The sequence below is a fragment of the Phocoena phocoena genome, chromosome 11 (assembly GCF_963924675.1).
Source record: "Phocoena phocoena chromosome 11, mPhoPho1.1, whole genome shotgun sequence".
NCBI lineage: Eukaryota > Metazoa > Chordata > Mammalia > Artiodactyla > Phocoenidae > Phocoena > Phocoena phocoena.
In genome coordinates, this window is record NC_089229.1 from 85,427,106 (window position 1) to 85,448,473 (window position 21,368).

Consider the following 21,368-nt stretch of genomic DNA (forward strand, 5'->3'; position numbering starts at 1 on the left):
TGGGGAAAAGTGATTTGTGTCTAAATTGTAGTTGACAATATGGGTATTGATAGCATTATTCAGTGGAAGATTATAGACTAAGAGCAAAGGTTTTGAGCCAGACCTTGGGCAATGTGAACATGTTAGAATATCTACACAAAAAGAAGTCAGAGACTGCAAAAGTAGAAGTTCAGCTGGTGATTAGAACCAAGGATGTCTAAGTGTTCATCCTCAGAACCTGTGAATATGTTACCTTATAAAGCAGAAGGACTTTATAGTTGTGACTATGTTAAGGTTCTTGAGATGGGAAGATTAGCCTGGATTATCTGGGTGGGTCCAATGTAATTACAAGGGTCCTTATAAGAAGGAGACAGTAGGGCTTCCCTGGTGGCGCAGTGGTTGAGAGTCCGCCTGCCGATGCAGGGGACACGGCTTCGTGCCCCCGTCTGGGAAGATCCCACATGCCGCAGAGCAGCTGGGCCCGTGAGCCATGGCCGCTGAGCCTGCGCGTCCGGAGACTGTGCTCCGCAACGGGAGAGGCCACAACAGTGAGAGGCCCGCGTACCGCGAAAAAAAAAAAAAAAAAAAGGAGGCAGTAGAATTAGAATCAGAGCTGAGATGTGACAATGGAAGCAGAAATTGGAGTGATGGGAGCTTTGAGATGGAGGAAGGAAGGGGCCACAAGCCAAGGAATGCAGGTGGCCTCTAGAAGCTGGGAAAGGCTAAAGAACAGATTCTCCCCTAGGGACTGCAAGTGGAATGCAACTCTGCTGACATGTCGCTTTTAACCCATAAGACCCATTTCAGAGGACTTGCTCCCAAATCTTGCAGATAACAGATTTGCGTTGTTTTAAACTACTAGGAAGGCAGTAATTTGTTGCCATCACAACAGGAATAGAGATGTCAAGACAAGGAAGGAGAGAGTTTCAAGTATAGAGGAGGGACTGAATCAACAAAGGATTGAACCAGGGTCAGCTTGGTTTAGCAATATTTAGGCCATTTGTGGTCAGCCTGCTAACTAACTTCAGGGGAAAAAGGAGGGTTAAATCAGATTGCAGTAGCGTGAGGGACGAATGAGTGGTGAGATAAAGGATGTAGAAGTGTGGCTATGGGATTTTTCTGTGAAGAGGAAAGATAATTAAGTTGTTTCAGAGTGACATGGTTTTGAGAGTTGGTATTTTCTTAAATATGAGTGAGCACATTTATATGACAAAAGGAAATACCTAGGGGGAGCAGAGAGAAGCTGAAAGTTCAGAAGGAATGGATGATTGAAGAGAGTAAGATCGCTGAGGACAGGAGAGGGAACGAGATCCAAAGCACTACTAAAAGGATCGTTCTTCACTCCTCACTCAAACTGGAAACAAAGGATGAATGCAAACAGAGATAAGCTGATGGAGAACTCAGGATGGTCTCACTCAGTGTTTCTGATGATCTTAAGAGCTAAAGGTCATCTTCTGAGAGGCAGGAGGCAAGTGTTAAAATAAGAGAATATGACAAAAAAAGTTCAGAAAGTATTCAAGGAATAGGGAAAAGAATTTCTAGACATTTTTAAGGTACAGTCGTGACTTTTTTGTTGTTTGTTTTTTTTTTTTTTGCGGTACGCGGGCCTCTCACCGTTGTGGCCTCTCCCGTTGCGGAGAACAGGCTCCGGACGCGCAGGCTCAGCGGCCATGGCTCACGGGCCCAGCCGCTCCGCAGCATGTGGGATCCTCCCACACCGGGGCACGAACCCGCATCCCCCGCATCGGCAGGCGGACTCTCAACCACGGCGCCACCAGGGAAGCCCAGTCGTGACTTTTTAATGGCACAAATATACACGACTGTGACTTTCTCCAGCAGCTAGAGTGGAAGTGAAGGAAGTAAATAGTTGGAGATTTGGTGGTGTTTAATTTCAGCATTTGTGCAACGGGGCCAGGTGGCACAAGTCTTAGAGGTAACTGTATGATTGACTGAATTAATTGTTGAGTTGATGAATTGTTAGGTCTGAAATGGATAGGAAAGGAAGGGTGAAAGGAGAAAGATGGGTATGATGTAGGAGAAAATGGGAGGTTCCAGAAACTGGAGGTCTTGAAGGGAGGCATACACTGGGAGAAATATAGTGAGAGAAGTGGAAGTATGGTAGTTGTGGTCAAGGGATACAATGCTAAGGTTGAACATTTCAGAGGAGGAACAGTTTGGATTTTGACAAGGGTAAGATTGCCACGAAGTTCTTTGAAGTCAGTAACGTCCAATAGCTATGATGTAAGTGTGTAGGAAACAATCCTGGATTTTAAAGTTGCCCAGAATAAGGTAGAAAAGTAACCAAGAGATTTGTAGAACAAGGAAAGTAACATATTTGCATAAGGAAAATTTCAGAGATGTCTTTATATACGAATAAAGAATAAAGTTTTAAAAGTTTCAGTGTAATTTTTAAAATCCTAACTTTCCTTCCTACTCACCCCATGAATATAGTTTCTGGGGGTGAAAAATGAGAAGTTCTTACTGAGATGTCCATGTCAGTGGTGATGTCTAGGAGGTATATACAAGGTTTAAGGTGCAGAATATTTAGTTTAAAAGGGAACTTGAGGTCCCAGAGGGCACCATGGAAGCATATCACCGTGAGAGTAACATGGAGAATTAGGAGAGTAGGGAAGGTTGCATGTTGTACTGTTGGGATGAAATGAGTGAGATGTTAGAAGGGGTTCGCATTTGAAGCACTTGCGATAAAAGAGGGAGGTGAAAGCCATGGTGGAACTGACTGGTCTCAAGATTCTAAATGGATTTCTGACGTAAGGATGTTTCCACGTCAGGGCTGAGAATGCACTGCACGTCAAGACAAGCTAGCTTACATTCTCTGTTCAGCATTCCACTGTGTCTTAGCTCACTGTATCATATGTCACATACTAGGCAGCGAGTAGCTATTTGTTAACTGAATACATAAGTCAATGAGCATCCCAAAGAGAAAACGATTGAAAGGTTGTTTGGGGCTCAGGAAAAAATCTGAAAGAGTGCCATGATAAATACTGAATTACAGTGGAAGCGACTGACACATAATGAGGGTCTTTCAATGTTGACTGAGGCATGGCTGGGAAAGAGACATCACCATACATTCCTGAGTCCCAAGCAAGGGAATGATGATCAAACGGGCTTTCGTGCTCTGTAAAATTCAGCCTTGGGTGGAGTCATAACGTCAATGTAAGCAGTGTAGACACATTCAGTTTACTAGAGAGGTCTGGATACCCAACGAGAGAAGCTCTTAGCTTCTGCCAACTTCAGAAAGGGTTTGAAGTGATTTATGGAATTGCCTTGCATGTAATAGGAGAATAAACATAAAATAAAGAGCATGAGTAAATTACTATAGAAAAATAGAGACCAAAGGGGAAGTTAAAACTTGGTTATACAAGTGACTAAATAATTACAATTGGAAAAATTTGAAATAGCTACTGCATTAAAACTTGCACAAGGTAAAACATTTAGGAATAAAAGAATCAATTTGATGAATGTAATAGAATTAGACCTTGAGCTGCTAGGTTAAAGAGAAAATGCATCTTGGGCAATACATTTAGTTACGACCTCTGGCAGCAACCATATTGGGAAGCACTTGGTGTCACATTTTCTTTGTTAGGAGGAATAAGGGAAATTATACACATTTGTCTAGAGAAACAACTTTTTTTCTGGCAGGAAATGTCGTAAGTCCTGTTGCATAAAGGAAAATAAGTGACATGGTAGACATATCCAACTCCGGGTTGTTAAAGATACAGAGCAGTTCACCTTATGACTCTATCATAAAAACATAGACCATAATATTAAATCCTAAAACCATGGGCTCAAGGTCACAGGAGGATAATGAGGGACAGAAGAACAGAGATTACATGATCTAAATACTTCATTTTAAAATAACCAAATTTAATGAAGTGCAGGAACTTGGAGATTCTAGAAGAATGGGTACCAGCCCATTCCCTCTTCGGGCTCAAACATCAGATGCTCTGTGTTATCACTATGGTTTCCTATACGGCTTGTGTAATCTGCTTTTGAGTTCTAAATACAGTTTATAGCTTCTAAACCCAAATACATTGTTCTCCCTTGCATTGCCTAGTATTCCTCCGTGGCTGTGTGTTCTTTTATGGCAGGTGCACTTTGGAAGATGGCTCATAGAAGGGAGTCCTTATGTGGTGCTCTTTGACATAAGCTATTCGGCTCAGAACCTGGACACGTGGAAAGGTGACTTCTGGGAGGCATGCAATGTTGGTATCCCTTATCACGACCAGGAAGCCAATGAAATGCTGATATTTGGATCGTTAACTGCCTGGTTCTTGAAAGAGGTACTGTTTACTGTAGAGTCGTACAACAGAGGAGAAGCACGGTTGCTCTCCGTGGCCAGCAACGATCCTCTAAACTCTAAGCCAATTTTGAGATGATGCCATTATTAATTGTCCTAAAACATTTCAAAGGGATCTGAGAAAACATTCAGCCTTCCCGTAACTGAATACCAGCTTCTGGAACAGGGTGATGATAATGCTTATTCATATTTACCTCATGTCAGGTTCAACTAGAATGATGTGGATAAAACACCCAATTATATTCCCCATTACATAGATAATATTCAACATATATGCAAGAGAAAACAGTATACATCATGCACTATGTACCTGATTTCTAGCGTCATGGGAGTAGAAAATGGCCTGAAATCTTTGATTTTGTTTATGTGTGAGTGCTCGTGCGACGTCAGTGGCTCTTAGATCTTTTAATCATTTGCTAAAGGCTGAAGTGGTCTCAGCAGTTGCTAAGGAGTCCACAGCAGTGAAATAGTCCATAGATGTAAAAAAAAAAAACCAAGAGCATTGGAAATCAGTCCTTGTTAAATGAGCCAAGCCTGTACTCAATTCCTGAAAGCATGGCAGTAGGATTTCTTCCTATTCCTTTCATTACCTCAAGATGATTACGCCTCACTTAAAAATCGGAGAATGAAGAGCATCCCTAGCAAAGTGGGACTGTGGTCTAAGGACAGATCACAGGACTCTATGTTGGGAGTGTGTCCCCCTTGACCAGTATAACTTCTTTCTGATGAATTAAGTCCAACAGCCATAAAGGGCTGCTTTGAGGTGAAGGGGAAGTGAAGGGGTGGTCCTATTGCTTTGTCTTGGTGACACCGTAGGAGAAGAAGAGTGAGGCTGCTGACAGGATCTGGCCTAATGACAGATAGCTGCAGGCTTAGCATCAGTTGCTGAAACCAACTCTTCCTCTGCCGACTGCCCCAGGGCTGAGGCCAGCCTCCACGAGCACCCACACATGCCACACATGCGTGCATGTCAAGCCTTCCAGGTGATTCTGATGTACCCTAGGTATGAGAACCGCTGCCTTAGGTTAACTCTCCAGACTTCCCAATTCTCTGGGCAGGCTCCTTGAACACAGGTGTTTTTCATTATCGATGCTACTCCCCCACTAGGGAAACAGTCATTAAGGGGAGTGGAATGTAAATATTAATTTTTTGTTAAGGGTGAAACAAAGTAACATTTTTTATTGAAGTGCAGTTGATTTAAATATTGTGTTAGTTTCAGGTGTACAGCAAAGTGATTCAGTTATATATATATATTTTTTTCCATTATAAGTTATCATAAGATACTAATATAGTTCCCTGTGCTACACAGTAAATCCTTGTTGTTTATCTATTTTATATATGGTAGTGTGTATCTGTTAATTCCATATTCCTAATTTATCCCTCCGTCCAACCCTTTGGTAACCATGTTTGTTTTCTATGTCTGTGAGTCTGTTTCTGTTTTGTAAATAAATTCATTTGTATTATTTTTCAGATTCCACATATAAGTGATATCATATAATATTTGTCTTTCTCTCTTTGACTTACTTCACTTAGTATGATAATATCCAGGTCCATCCATGTTGCTGCAAATGGCATTATTTCATTCATTTTAATGGCTGAGTAATATTCCATTGTATATGTATACCACATCTTCTTTATCTATTCCTCTGTCGATGGACGTTTAGGTTGCTTCCATGTCTTGGCTACTGTAAATAGTGCTGCAGTGAACATTGGGGTGCGTGTATCTTTTCGAATTATGGTTTTCTCTGGATATATGCCCAGGAGTGGGATTGCTGGATCATATGGTAGCTCTATTTTTAGTGAAACAAAGTCACTTTTAGGTTAAGGAACTGATGCCCTGACTAGTGTTAGAATGAGACCTGGAATTAGACCTGGGTCCTCAGTGTGTTATTAAATTTCTATTTGATTCTAAGCAAGTTATTAATCTCTTTCCCTAGTTCCAAATTCTTAAAATAATAGTATATCATTTAAAATGTTTTTGGCTTCAAGGAACAGAGAGTCCAAATGAGACTGACTTAAAACATGAAGTCATTTATTGTTTATTAAATAGACGTTTGTAAGTGGGTGGTCCCAACTAATTCAGCAGCTCAGTGAATCTTCAAGGATAATAGTGCTATTATTCATTCCTCCATTTAATGAATAGTTATTGAGTGCCTACTGTGCATTTATTCAGGAGTCCCCTCTGTGGATACAAAAATAAATTTGATCCATATTGAAAGAGAGGATTATGCCATAAACATATATGGGCTTTATGAACATGCAGCTAAATTCTATAAAACCGTTATATTTGCTAAATCTGCCTGCTTTGTCTTTAGATCCCTTTAAATTGTGCTAAACTTTACAGGCATGATAACTTTCCTTATGCTGTGGGCCACGAGCAAGACCAAACTACACCACCAACTTTTCTAAAAGCTTCTTTTCCGGTGTAGGTGACGGATCATGCCGATGGGAAACACGTCATTGTCCAATTCCATGAATGGCAGGCTGGGACTGGACTGATTCTTTCTCGAGCTCGGAAACTTCCGATTGCTACAGTCTTTACCACTCACGCCACGCTGCTTGGGAGGTATCTCTGTGCAGCAAACATCGATTTCTACAACCACCTTGATAAGGTAATTAGTCCTTCCACCTTCCCCGCTCATCACCTTTCTTTCTGATCCTTGAAGCTGAAGGATGGGAAATACTGACCTTCGTCTTTCGTCTGTCATCCAGATGGCAGAAATGCCCTTTCAACCAATCAGTATTCATGACAAAGCCTCCCCTGAGTGACTGAGAGCTCATATAGTTTAACTTTGTTCAGAGTGCTGTAGAGTGTAGCAGGGAGAGGCCAGATGGCTGTCCACTTTGGAGCAATAGACCCAAGGTCCAAAGGCATCTGGTGGGAGTCAGACACTGAGGATGTGAGGTCGGGCTGCTGTCTACTCTGAAGCTTGGGAAATGCTGTGAGGACTCTGGATCCACACACAGATCTGAGTGGCAGGTGCATGGCAGGGAATCTAGCCATCAACTTGTTCTATGAGCCTTACTTCCTCCATCCTTCAAGTGAGCAAAGGTCAGATTTCTGCTGTGACTCTGCAGTGAGTTATAGGTGGAGCTTTGTGGGGGTCTAGTAAAACAGAGTTATCAAAGACAGGGATGTGGGGCTTCCTTTGTGGCACCGTGGTTAAGAATCCACCTGCCAATGCAGGGGACACGTGTTAGCACCCTGGTCCGGGAAAATCCCACATGCCGCGGAGCAACTAAGCCCGTGCACCACAACTACTGAGCCTGCGTGCTACAACTACTGAAGCCCGCTAGCCTAGAGCCCGTGCTCCGCAACAAGAGAAGCCACCGCAATGAGAAGCCCACACACCGCAACAAAGAGTAGCCCCCACTTGCCGCAACTAGAGAAAGCCCGCACGCAGCAACGAAGACCCAACACAGCCAAAAATAAATTAATTTTAAAAAAATTTTAAAAAAGAAAATAAAAGAATAGATGAAACAAAATAAATTCGGAGAGTATTAAGATGAAATTAGTACAAGATAATGAAAAAAAGATGAATGAAAAGATCTACGAGTAAGAAATACATCTCTGAAGAAAAGAAAAAACAGGGATGTGGGTCCTTCATGACTAAACAGTTGGGTTTGCCTATCTTAGAAGACTGCCTTATTCTATGACCCAAAGTCATTCAGTTTTGACTTCTTCTATTTTCCATCAGTTCAATCAGATTAATAAAAGTATGTTTCTCACATCATCCTGTCAGTAATAGTGATCAAGCATTTGAGTAACATAAAGCCAGGAGTTTTGCAGATTTGGTATCTATGTTGCCAATTAAGTCAATTTAGTATTTTAGGGTTCTGTTCCACTATCAGGAACATTAGGAAGTTGGAAAGTCGATTTCTAAGGACTCCCCCAGTTTAAAAAAGTTCTAGAATTCTATGAAACAGAAAGCATGCTTGTGTGAGTGTGTGTATGTTTGTGTGTGTTTGTAACATATGAATACTACTACTCAGATAATGAGGGCAGAAAATTATACTATCATCTCAGAGACATTTTGAGTTCAGGAAAGTTCTTTCAGACAAACTTTAACATTTGCAAAGCAATGAATGGTCCTAAGGAGAGCTTGCCTATAAAAAGGTCAGCTAAACCTGAAGGTCAAACTGTAAACATTAGATGTATATTTAAAATAAAGTCAACAAGGAATTCAAAAAGTCAGGAGATCAGGGAGATTTCCTAATGGTAGACTAATGAGGGCAAACCAGTGATCTGTGATAAACTCAACCACCATGTTTCCTGGAGAAGAGCGGACTTTGATTTTTGTGAAAGAGAAAATATTACAGAGGCATATCAAATATTTCACAGCAGAATATTTAAGAGCATTGGATAAACAATTAATAAAAACAACTAATAATATTCATCAGATTTTATTAATCGTTTTTAAGGAACAAAACCATTATAATATATAGTTATATATTATAACTGTATCTGTTCAGTAAAAGGTCAGTGTTTATATCACACTGTTTTCAAATATGATTATATATCTCCCTCGCTTAAACCCCTCACTTGTTGAAATATGGAAGCTTAGCCAGACCCCAGCCCATCTCTCTACTAAAAAGTCCTGCTCAGCAGAGTGGCTAGTAAATAAATAACAAGTAATTAAGAACTAGGTTTTAAGTTAAAAACTCATAATCAGGGCTTCCCTGGTGGCGCAGTGGTTGAGAGTCCGCCTGCCGATGCGGGGGGTGCGGGTTCGTGCCCCGGTCCGGGAAGATCCCGCATGCCGCGGAGCGGCTGGGCCCGTGAGCCATGGCCGCTGAGCCTGCGCGTCCGGAGCCTGTGCTCCGCAACGGGAGAGGCCACAGCAGTGGGAGGCCCGCGTACCGAGAAAAAAAAAACAAAAAAACCCCTCATAATCATTATTCACAGGAAAGGCCCCCATATCAATTTCTACAGCAGACCTTCCAATGCTCACAGTAGGTTTAGAAATTCAGTGAAACAGCAAAACACCAAATTATATATATGAAAAGTTTTTAAAAGTTCAACATAAGAAATGAGTCATAAATTAGTGTTTGGTTCAGGATCCACAGTCAGTTTCAGTGAGCTCTGACTCAGGCAAGTAGACATCGGGGGAAAATGAGAACAAGGATAAAAGCATTTAACTTTGATAAAAGCAGAAAGATTAGAACTATTTTACTCAAAGACATTAACTGACAACCTTTTTGGTTAATAGCCGATTCATAAGGACCTTGATGTTTGTTTATGTTTTGGCTTAAATGTATTAGTTAAAATAGGATTGCAACTATTTTCAGCCAGCATATGAATTTTCTGAGACTCTCCATGAAGGTGTTTCAAAATTCATTCTTAGTGGTCCTGCCATTGGTCAATCATCTCCTCAATGATAATGACTAGATACCTAATGCTTTAAATAAAAAGGGGATGGGCATTCGTTTTCTTATGTTTAGGCCTCTCTTTTCTTGATAGCAATGGGATTTCCTAGATGGGAAAGTGAGGACAGGGCTGTTTGGGATTAGAAAATGGTGAAGAAAGCCATAGACAATTGTTTGGTGGATTTTAACTCTTTCCTCTGACCAAGTTTTGAGCTGGTCAAGTTCAATTATAGGGGATCGCAAGGCCTCTGCTATCCTCTCCCTGTATTTTTGCATACTTGGTTTCCTCATTTAGGAACCCTATCTTCTCACCTCTAAATAGTATTCAAATGTTAAGTGCTACCCCTATGTGAAATCTTACTATTCTCTACAATAACAACACTACTAAATAATAACAATAGCTGAAATTATCAAGCCCTTTCCATATGCCAGACACTTTTCTAAACATTTGATATGTGTTAACTCATGTAATTTCCCCCAAACTTAATGAAATAGGAAACGTTTCATTCCAGAGTTATTTTTCTCAAACATAGACTATGTCTTTACCATACCCTCTAGCTGAGCCCTTTCAGTGCTTGCCATTGTATTCAGGACAAAGGCTGAATTTCTAGCCTTGTCTTCAGGGACTTCTGGGATCTGGTCCTATTACCAGGATGTCTCTCTATTACGTGTCCTACATTCTACACCCAATGCTATAGTCACGTCAGATGTCCTGCCATTTTCTGCACATACAGCTTGACTTTATATATTTGTTCTTTGGGGCAGCTAAATTTCTCAGTCCAAAATAACCTTTCCCCAAATTAAACTTTCATGCCTCAGTCCAAATGTCATTTTATTTATCTAATCAACTTAGAAATACAAAGATTAATAAGTCATGTTCCTTGCCCTTGAAAATCGTACATTCTAGAGGTGATATTGACGATATGAACAATTGCATAAATATGAGATACTTTTCTCTCTCCTCAGCCAGGATGAATCAGACCCTCTCTAATCCTGCACCTTACTCAGACACTTACTCATTTCTGCCCAGTTTTTACCTGCTTTCTCATTCATAAGCTCTCTGAAAGCAACAAAAGTATGTAAATTACTAAACAAATGTAGGCTGAATGAGAGATTTGGTTGAATGAATGAGACCAGCCATACAGAGCTGATCTAAGCATGCCATATAGAGCCTTGATTCAGTCATTTTCAGAGAGATGGTTGCAAATATTACAGTCAAGAAAGAATGCTCTAGGGCTTCCCTGGTGGCGCAGTGGTTGAGAGTCCGCCTGCCGATGCAGGGGACACGGGTTCGTGCCCCGGCCCGGGAAGATCCCACATGCCGCGGAGCGCCTGGGCCCGTGAGCCATGGCCGCTGAGCCTGTGCATCCGGAGCCTGTGCTCTGCAACGGGAGAGGCCACAACAGTGAGAGGCCCGTGTACCGTAAAAAAAAAAAAAAAAAAAGAAAGAATGCTCTAGGAACGTCCCTGTTGTAATCTCTAGAATCATCCAATGAGTCTCCTTTAGTACATTCCTCTATATGGTGCAGTCGTTATTGGGATTGCCATGTTGATTGAGCTGGAATCTACTTGATATAAAAGCAGGCAGGAGCCCAGGTGTGGAGTCAAACTGATTTGGGATCAATTTAGGGCTCTGCTAAGATACTTAATAGGAATGTGACCTTGGGCCAGTTTTTTAACCCCTAAAAGTTTCAATTTCCCCCTACGTAAGATGAAGACAAAAAATGTGTCTCTGGTTTATGAGGATTAAATATGATATCGCTCTTAGAAGGGTCTGATACATAGACTTGAGCTTCTAATAATCTTTATTACAAAAAGCACCCCACTAATACAATGCCAGAAACTTTATATACTTTTTTGTCTTAGACACTGCTAGTTTCATCTGCAGCTATAGAGACATAACATTCATTAACTAAGCAGAATGGCAAAAGCCCACAACGGTTGCTAACTGTGTTAAGTAATTGTTCGGGGTTTGGCTCTTTTTTTAAAGTTAAGATACCCAGAATCATGGATGATTACAGAATCTAACACACCATCTAATTAAAGTAACTGTACACTCCTTGAAATTTCACGGTGTTGGGAGTTATATAGCATGGAAAAGCATTGTCTTTTCTCTTTGTCAGGTTTCTTTCCTTTAGTGAATAAGAAGGATAATACTTATCCTTACTTTCAGTATCAAGTTTAATGTCAGCTTTGTTTCATTTCTTATGGAAAAAATATGATAAAGACCTTGGGGAAAGGAATTAGCTCAACATTTATAAAATAAGTAAAATTAAAATGCCAAAAAAATCAAGAATTCTCTATGATTATAGCAAAGGGGAAATATTTACATAGGGGGTTAAATGACAGTTTAGAAGCACAGATGAACTAAACAGCACTTTTTGTAAGCATACGTAGCTATGTGCTTTAGTAATGGGTTTAACAGAAATTTATCATTATTTCTTTTGTGGTCATAAAATTTCACACAGCTTTGAGGAAAAACAATATGAGAAATATGTGATTTTGTTTTGCTCGTGTAGAAGGATCGGTGTAAGCAAATGTGTATGTGCATGTGTTTTGTTTTGTGTTCACAGTTTAACATAGACAAAGAGGCTGGGGAAAGGCAGATTTATCACCGGTATTGCATGGAGCGTGCCTCAGTCCATTGTGCTCATGTATTCACCACTGTTTCTGAAATAACAGCGATAGAGGCAGAACACATGCTGAAGAGAAAGCCTGGTAATTATTATCCCTGAGTTTGTCACCGACCTATGAGAATTTTGTTTGAAACAAAAATGCGTAAAATAATAATTAGAGGCAAAATTGCATTCACTATTACCACTCAAATCTTTACACATATTTTCAGTAGCTTTGTTGAACACTAAGCTATATCTGGAACATACTAGTGTACAATCTGTGCTTGTCTTATAGTCTATGCTTAAAATGACCTAGTTCTGAACTGGGTTGTCATAATGACTTCCTGTGCGTAAGCAAGCTGAGTTGATTTTTCTATTTTAAGAAAATGAAAGTCCAGAAAATATCAGAAATGTAAGTGATACTACCCTAGTCCTACATCCTAGAACATCGCCTTATTAGTCCTGTTCAGTAGAAACCTGTTGTTTTACTTCTCCCAAGATTTTCTTGTAAGTTTTTCTGGGAACTATCCCCAGACCCATCCAGAGGTTGCAATGCCAAGAGGCATGTTCCTAAAACATGACACTGTCACCTGACCACAGCTGATTGGTCCAGAGGTAGACATCTGACATAAGCTGGACCAATCAGAATGCTCTCATAAGGAGTCTAAACAGATGAGTCTGTTTGAATGCACTCTTGTATAACAGAAATGTCACCTTGGAAGCTGTTAGCAGTGCCCATTTTCCCATTATGTTGCATGAGATGCAAAGAAAGTTAAACTACAGTGAAGTACAATAAGAAGCAGAAACAGTTTGAGAGAGAGAGAACTCTGTACTTTCCACAGTGATTTAGACCATGGTTTAAACTAATTCCTGAGGCCCAGCTAAGTCTTTGCTATGAGAAACTCCAGCATCTTATTAATAAATCCCTCCTTATTATACTTAGTGTTAATAGGCTTCTGTCACTTGCAACCAAACAGTCCTAATTAGTACATCCTCCTTGCTTGATTGCTGTGGTCTTGTCTCTAGTTGTCTTTCTTTCAGATACCAGTTGAATATCAGAGAAAGCATTTCAAAGTTCTAGATAATTAAAAAAGAAGAATCCAAGTAATTTGAGTAGTGACAGCCTCAAGATCCTATGCTATTCTTTTTTCTTTCCCAGGCTTCTCTTGGATTCACTTGGGTTCTCACTCTCATGTCTCTTACAGGAGTTTGCTACATCAATATGCTCACTTGTTTCTTGGATTCCTTTTTTCCCCTATCTTCAGTATCCTTTTCTGTGCTTATGAAAATGCTTTATTTTTTCCTATTCTAAAATAAAAATTTCTCTTGAAGCCACTACTCTGTCAGATGTCTATACAATCCCATCCTCCCTCCTTTTGTTAAATATTTTAGAAAAATAATCCATAGTTCTTCCACTTACTCACGGCCCCTTCAACTCTAATTTCCAACCTCCAACACTTGGTCTAAAATTGCTTTTTCAAAGTCACCAAGTTCAGAATTCTGTAATTTTCTTTATGTTCCTTGACATTCTTTAGAAGTTAAAGGTGGCAGATACCTCTATCATCCCTTACTTTTCATGACATCACATATTCTAAGTTTTCTCAAATATGATTCTTTTCTAGTGTCTCTCATAGTTTGTCTTCTATCTTCCATCTTTTAAAAGCAGACATTCTCCGTGATCAGATTCTGGATCCTGCTTTCTCTATATACTATTTTCTTAACTTCTTGTTTTCTTAAGGAGATTGCTGTAGGATAGGGGTGAAAACTGTGGACTTGTTGCCAAACTGCCTGAGTTCAGTATCAAAAATGACTTTGTGTTGAATATATGTCACTAGCTGTGTGACACTGTGAAAGTTGCTTAAGCTCTCTTTGCCCTAATTGCATAATGGAGATGATAATACTATCTCTTATCTAGAATTGTTGCAGTGATTAAATAAGTTACTACACGGGAAGAACGCAGATCAGTGCCTGGTTCATTGTAAAGGTTCAGAAAATGACAACGATTATTATTTTGTATGGATCAGACTTTTCCCAAGCTCTCATCTCTGTTTCTGCTAACTTCACGTGGAGGTTCTAGTAGAACTATAAACCCCATAAGCTACTCCATTTCTGACTAGTAAAAGAATCACGTGGTGGCTCTGATAGAAATTGTGAGATCCCTGACGCTTTGTGGTTCAAGAAGGTCCACAGACTTTTAATGGATTATTAAGCACAAAATTTTTCCCAAGAGCATTCTGAGAAAAAGCATCATAAAGCACATCATGACTTAGTAGTTTTTCGTTTTCCTTGAAGTCTTCCCCAGTTAAAAGTATAACCACAGCTAAAGGGTGTGGGCGTAGCTCCAGAGCAAGAGGGAAATGTTGGCTGGATCAAAAGGTTATGTAGGGCAAGATATTTTTAATAATATTATCATATGCTAATTGGCAAAGCCTTATTTATTACTGTATTATTATACTTTGACCATAAATTCCACTCAAAATAACATCTGATGTTGAAAAGATGATTTTTTAAAAATATTGGAGAGAGGGCAACATTATAAATTTACTAATTACCAATATGCAATTGAATACATCTGCTTTGAAACTTGAAAATAATGTACATCAAAATGATTGCCCTCGGGCTTCCCTGGTGGCTCAGTGGTTGAGAGTCCGCCTGCCGATGCAGGGGACACGGGTTGGTGCCCCGGTCCGGGAAGATCCCATGGGCCGCGGAGCAGCTGGGCCCGTGAGCCATGGCCGCTGAGCCTGCGCGTCCGGAGCCTGTGCTCCGCAGTGGGAGAGGCCACAACAGTGAAAGGCCCGCGTACCAAAAAAAAAAAAAAAAAAAAAGATTGCCCTCATGGATTATATATTGAAAAGTTTTTATTCTGTGTTGAAGCAAAAAACTCCCAAACGAATTATCTCCAGTTGAAGAACGCCAATACATCCGGCAGCTCATGCATTCCCACATTTACTGTAAAATCACTCACTGTCCTCCTTTCACCTAACGTTTGGTGGTTTGGGTTTGTGAAAAACTTGAAGGCACAGTTCTATTCAAAACCATCTGATTTTGTTCAGAGATGTAAATTTTACAAAGAGAATCAACGTCCCTGTAAGAATTTTTTGATTTTGTTGTAGAACTCTACCATCTGCCCGAACTTCACAATTTGGATATTTCTTAGAAAATGTAGGGTTTGTGATGTCATCTTAAAGAGGTGTCATATAAATGAACTAAATTTGACATTGTAATGTCAACCAAACAAAATACTCTAGCCAGTGAGTGATTTCATGCCATTTTGCCAGAAAGGTCATTGGGGTCCAAAGCTCCTGTAGACTTTTTTCAAACACACTAAGCACAGCTTTAAACCCCAACCCAGGCTGCAGAGAGGGTGTTTTGCAAGAATATTCATCTTGAACTGGTATGACTCTCAAAATCTATTATATGGAGTTTAGGGAATTTCTAGCAGTCCCCTTATGTGATGTGCGATGATGTGAATTATTCACAAGACAATGAATCCCAGGAGTGTCTACTGCATTCAGAACATTCAGTAAAATGGCTCAAAATCCTGTAGAATATTTTGACAGTGCGTCTGTATAATACCATATGGACAAGGCGGGTATGGAGTGTTCAGTTATGATATAATAAGCACTTTTTCAGGTGGCCCTTGGCCAAGGTTGTTATAATCCTATTCCTTCTTCATGATTATAGTGAGTCACCGCATACGTGATATCACTGAAAGCTATATTCTGAATTGCTTCTCTCAAAGTCACTTCCACTTATCAAAGCAAAGAATGATCCAAAATCCCCTTGGTAAGGAGTCCCAGTAGCCCTCAAACCAGTAGAATAAACTTGCAACAAGAAACAGACTTCCCATGGTGATCTCTCAGAAATTAAAAAAGTACAAAGAAGCATCAGTGTCAGCTCTTTTGGATTTAATCATTGCTGCAATATACTTCCAGCTTAGAACTAAGACCTGAGCCCTTCCTAAGGAAAAAAATTGGAATAAAAGTATGAGCAAATACTCCTTAAACTAGTTACACATCTGTAGTGAGGTGTACATGCTGTGCCAGTACTAAAACCTGATGATAAAACAGGATACGGTACTGTGATGACAACATATGCACTCTAAATAAGACACTGAGGCAGCATTCAATTCCTTTTTGGTGGCAAGCTCTTAGGGGTTTTTTTGTTGTTGTTTTTGCTTGTTTTGTTTTGTTTTTGTGCTGTCAACAACTGGTAGCCAATAATACTATTTTATTTTTATTTTTCCATGATCAATATTATTTATTGAATGCTTGTTATGTGTCAGGCCCCATTCTAGTATTTTGTTCACATGAATAATCTCATTTCATCATCACATTAGCTTAATGAGATAAGAACTATTATTATCCCTCCTTGCTATGGATGAGGAACCCAAGGCACAGAGAGGTCAAGTGACTATTCCAAAACCAAACAGCTTGTAAGTGCTACCATCTGGATGCTACCCAGCCAGACCTGCTATTTTTTTAAGTTTAGTTTATTGAAGTATAGTTGATTTACAATGTTGTGCTAATTTCTGCTGTATATCCAAGTGATTCAGTTTTATATATATATATATATATATATACTTTCTTTTTCATATTCTTTTCCATTATGTTTTATCATAGAATATTGAATATAGTTCCCTGTGCCGTGCAATAGGACCTTGTTGTTTCAATAGTACTATTTTAGATGCCCAAGGAATCATAACTCACCCTTGGTTCAGAATTCCTGAGCAATTAGACTTTCAAACTGATGGAGATTCTATGTCCCAAAATTCTAAGTATGGAGCAACATTTCAATAAAGTAATATAGAAACTATTCATTCATCCAACAATTAATTATTAAACACTGCTTCAAGCAGTAGGAAAGGGTAAATGGATAAATGCACATATCTACCTTCATAGAGCTTACATTCTGAAGAGAGGAGACAGGCAATAGACCAGATTATCAAATAAATGCACGATATGTTTGGGTTAATAAATGCTGTGGAGAAAAGTAAATCAGGTAAGGGAATAGGGAGTGGAGGTGGAGGTGGTGGGCATGTTATTTTTTGATTTTTTCTTTATGTAGCGTTTCAGAGAAGTCCTCTTTGATTAGGTAAAATTTAAGGGAACAACAGATAAGACTCAAGGCTTCATCTATACAGGAGATGCCTATATACCCAAGAGGGCAAAAAAGGAATGAAATAAGAAGTTACTTTCTTGGATTGTTACAACAATTCTGTGAGCTCTGTGCATAGCCAAGATAAGTTGCTTGAAATCTAATATTTTGCCTGCTCCAAAAACCAAGCAAGATATTTTATTTATTTTTATTCTTTTAATATTTTTTAAAAATGTATACAATTTTTAAAGGTTACTTTCCACTTACAGTTATTACAAAATATTAGCTATATTCCTCATATTGTATAACACATCCTTGAGCCTCTCTTACACTCAAGAGTTTGTACCTCCCAATCATCCACCCCTATATTGCCCTCTCACCTCCCCACTGGTAAACACTAATTTGTTCTCTACATCTGTGAGTCCAAGCAAGAGATTTTAGACTATAGTAGTTCTGGTTTCCACAATACAGTTATTCTTCAGTTTCTACAATGTTTTTCATTTACAAAATCCTATTTTTGCTCAGTTGCTTTACTACCTAGAGAAAAAAGAGAGGATCCAGGGAGCTGGATTAGCTATATGTAATTAAGAATATCAAATTTCTTTTCATTTTCCTTATTTCAAAGGCATCCATGTGGTAAGAGACTTCTTGTCCACCCAAATTCCGAATTTATTCTGTTTTGTTTTGTATTTTTAAAAAAAAAAAATAAATTCAGAATTTGGGTGAGAAGATATACTTAAAGTGATGAAGGGGAAGAACTTACAACCAAGATTACTCTACCCAGCAAGGATTTCATTCAGATTCGATGGAGAAATCAAAAGCTTTACAGACAAGCAAAAGCTAAGAGAATTCAGCACCACCAAACCAGCTCTACAACAAATGCTAAAGGAACTTCTCTAAGTGGGAAACACAAGAGAAGAAAAGGACCTACAAAAACAAGCAAAAAACAATTAAGAAAATGGGAATAGGAACATACATATCGATAATTACCTTAATCATGAATGGATTAAATGCTCCAACCAAAAGACGTAGCCTGGCTGAATGGATACAAAAACAAGACCCATATAGATGCTGTCTACAAGAGACCAGTTCAGACCTAGGGACACATATAGACTGAAAGTGAGGGGATGGAAAAAGATATTCCATGCAAATGGAAATCAAAAGAAAGCTGGAGTAGCAATTCTCATATCAGATAAAGTAGACTTTAAAATAAAGAATGTTACAAGAGACAAGGAAGGACACTACATAATGATCAAGGGATCAATCCAAGAAGAAGATATAACAATTATAAATATATATGCACCCAACATAGGAGCACCTCAATACATAAGGCAGCTGCTAACAGCTATAAAAGAAGAAATCGACAGTAACACAGTAATAGTGGGGGGCTTTAACACCTCACTTTCACCAATGGACAAATCATCCAAACAGAAAATTAATAAGGAAACACAAGCTTTAAATGAAACAATAGACCAGATCGATTTAATTGATATTTATAGGACATTCCATCCAAAAACAGCAGATTACACTTTCTTTTCAAGTGTGCACAGAACATTCTCCAGGATAGATCACATCTTGGGCCACAAATCAAGCCTCAGTAAATTTAAGAAAAACTGAAATCATATCAAGCATCTTTTCTGACCACAATGCTATGAGATTAGAAGTCAATTACAGGGAAAAAAACAGAAACACACGGAGGCTAAACAGTACCTTACTAAATAACCAAGAAATCACTGAAGAAATCAAAGAGGAAAACAAAATATACCTACAGACAAATGACAATGAAAACACAATCATCCAAAAGCTACAGGATGTAGCAAAAGCAGTTCTAAGAGGGAAGTTTATAAGTATACAAGCCTACCTCAAGAAACAAGTAAAATGTCAAATAAACAATCTAACCTTACACCTAAAGGAACTAGAGAAAGAAGAAAAAACAACACCCAAAGTTATCAGAAGGAAAGAAATCATAAAGATCAGAGCAGAATAAATGAAATAGAAACAAAAAAACAAGAGCAAAGATCAATAAAACAAAAAGCTGGTTCTTTGAGAAGATAAACAAAATTGATAAATCATTAGCCAGATTCATCAAGAAAAAGAGGGAGAGGACTCAAATCAATAAGATTAGAAATGAAAAAGGAGAAGTTACAACAGACACCTCAGAAATACACAGCATCCTAAGAGACTACTACAAGGAACTCTATGCCAATAAATTGGACAACCTGGAAGAAATGGACAAATTCTTAGAAAGGTATAACCTTCCAAGACTGAACCAGGAAGAAATAGAAAATATGAACAGACCAATCACAAGTAATGAAATTGGAACTGTGATTAAAAATCTTCCAACAAACAAAAGCCCAAGACCAGATGGCTTCACAGGTGGATTCTATCAAACATTTAGAGAAGAGCTAACACCCACCCTTCTCAAACTCCTGCAAAAAATTGCAGAGGAAGGACCACTCCCAAACCCATTCTGTGAGGTCACCATCACCCTGATATCAAAACCAGACAAAGATACTACAAAAAAAGAAAATTACAGACCAACATCACTCATGAATATAGATGCAAACATCCTCAACAAAATACTACCAAACAGAATCCAACAAAACATTAAAAGATTCACACACCATGATCAAGTGGGATCTATCCCAGGGATGCAAGGATTCTTCAATATACACTAATCAATCAATGTGATAAACCATATTAACAAATTGAAGAATAAAAACCATATGATCATCTCAATAGATGCAGGAAAAGCTTTTGACAAAATTCAACACCCATTTATGACAAAAACTCTCCAGAAAGTGGGCATAGAGGGAACCTACCTCAACATAATAAAGGCCATATATGACAAACCCACAGCAAACATCATTCTCAGTGGTGAAAAACTGAAAGCATTTCCTCTAAGATCAGGAACAAGACAAAGATGTCCATTCTCACTATTATTATTCAACCTAGTTTTGAAAGTCCTAGCCACAGCAATCAGAGAAGAAAAAGAAATAAAAGGAATACAAATTGGAAAAGAAGAAGTAAAACTGTTGCTCTTTGCAGATGTCATAATACTATACATAGAGAATCCTAAAGATGCCACCAGAAAACTACTAGAGCTAATCAATGAATTTGGTAAAGATGCAGGATACAAAATTAATGCACAGAAATCTCTTGCATTCCTATACACTAATGATGAAAAATTTGAAAGAGAAATTAAGGAAACACTTCCATTTACCATTGCAACAAAAAGAATAAAATACCTAGGAATAAACCTACCTAGGGAGACAAAAGACCTTTATGCAGAAAACTATAAGACACTGATGAAAGAAATTAAAGATGATACCAACAGATGGAGAGATATACTATGATCTTGGATTGGAATAATCAGTATTGTGAAAATGACTATACTACTCAAAGCAATCTACAGATTCAATGCAATCCTATCAAATTACCAAAGGCATTTTTTACAGAAGTAGAACAAAAAATGTTAAAATTTGTATGGAGACAAAAAAGACCCCGAATAGCCAAAGCAGTCTTGAAGGAAAAAAACGGAGCTGGAGGAATCAGACTCCCTGACTTAAGACTATATTACAAAGCTACAGTAATCAAGACAATATAGTACTGGCACAAAAACAGAAATATAGATCAATGGAACAAGATAGAAAGCCCAGAGATAACCCATGCACCTATGGTCAACTAATCTATGACAAAGGATGCAAGGATATACAATGGAGAAAAGACAGTCTCTTCAATAAGTGGTGCTGGGAAAACTGGACAGCTACATGTAAAAGAATGAAATTGGAACACTCCTTAACACCAAATACAAAAATAAACTCAAAATGGATTAGAGACCTAAATGTAAGACTGGACACTATAAAACTCTTAGAGGAAAACATAGGTAGAACATTCTTTGACATAAATCACAGCAAGATCTTTTTTGTTCCACCTCCTAGAGTAATGGAAATAAAAACAAAAATAAACAAATGGGACCTAATGAAACT

The 21,368-nt window shown here is 38.7% G+C and overlaps 1 protein-coding gene across 1 annotated transcript in view; it reads left to right on the forward strand.

Annotated features, from left to right (window-relative positions):
• Window positions 1-21,368, forward strand: part of GYS2 (glycogen synthase 2) — a 59,840-nt gene that overhangs the window by 11,292 nt on the left and 27,180 nt on the right. Inside the window, exons 3-5 of the mRNA XM_065886535.1 lie at window positions 4,089-4,280; window positions 6,727-6,909; window positions 12,238-12,382. Of these exons, the coding sequence (XP_065742607.1) occupies window positions 4,089-4,280; window positions 6,727-6,909; window positions 12,238-12,382 (520 nt within the window). The remainder of the gene's footprint in view (window positions 1-4,088; window positions 4,281-6,726; window positions 6,910-12,237; window positions 12,383-21,368) is intronic.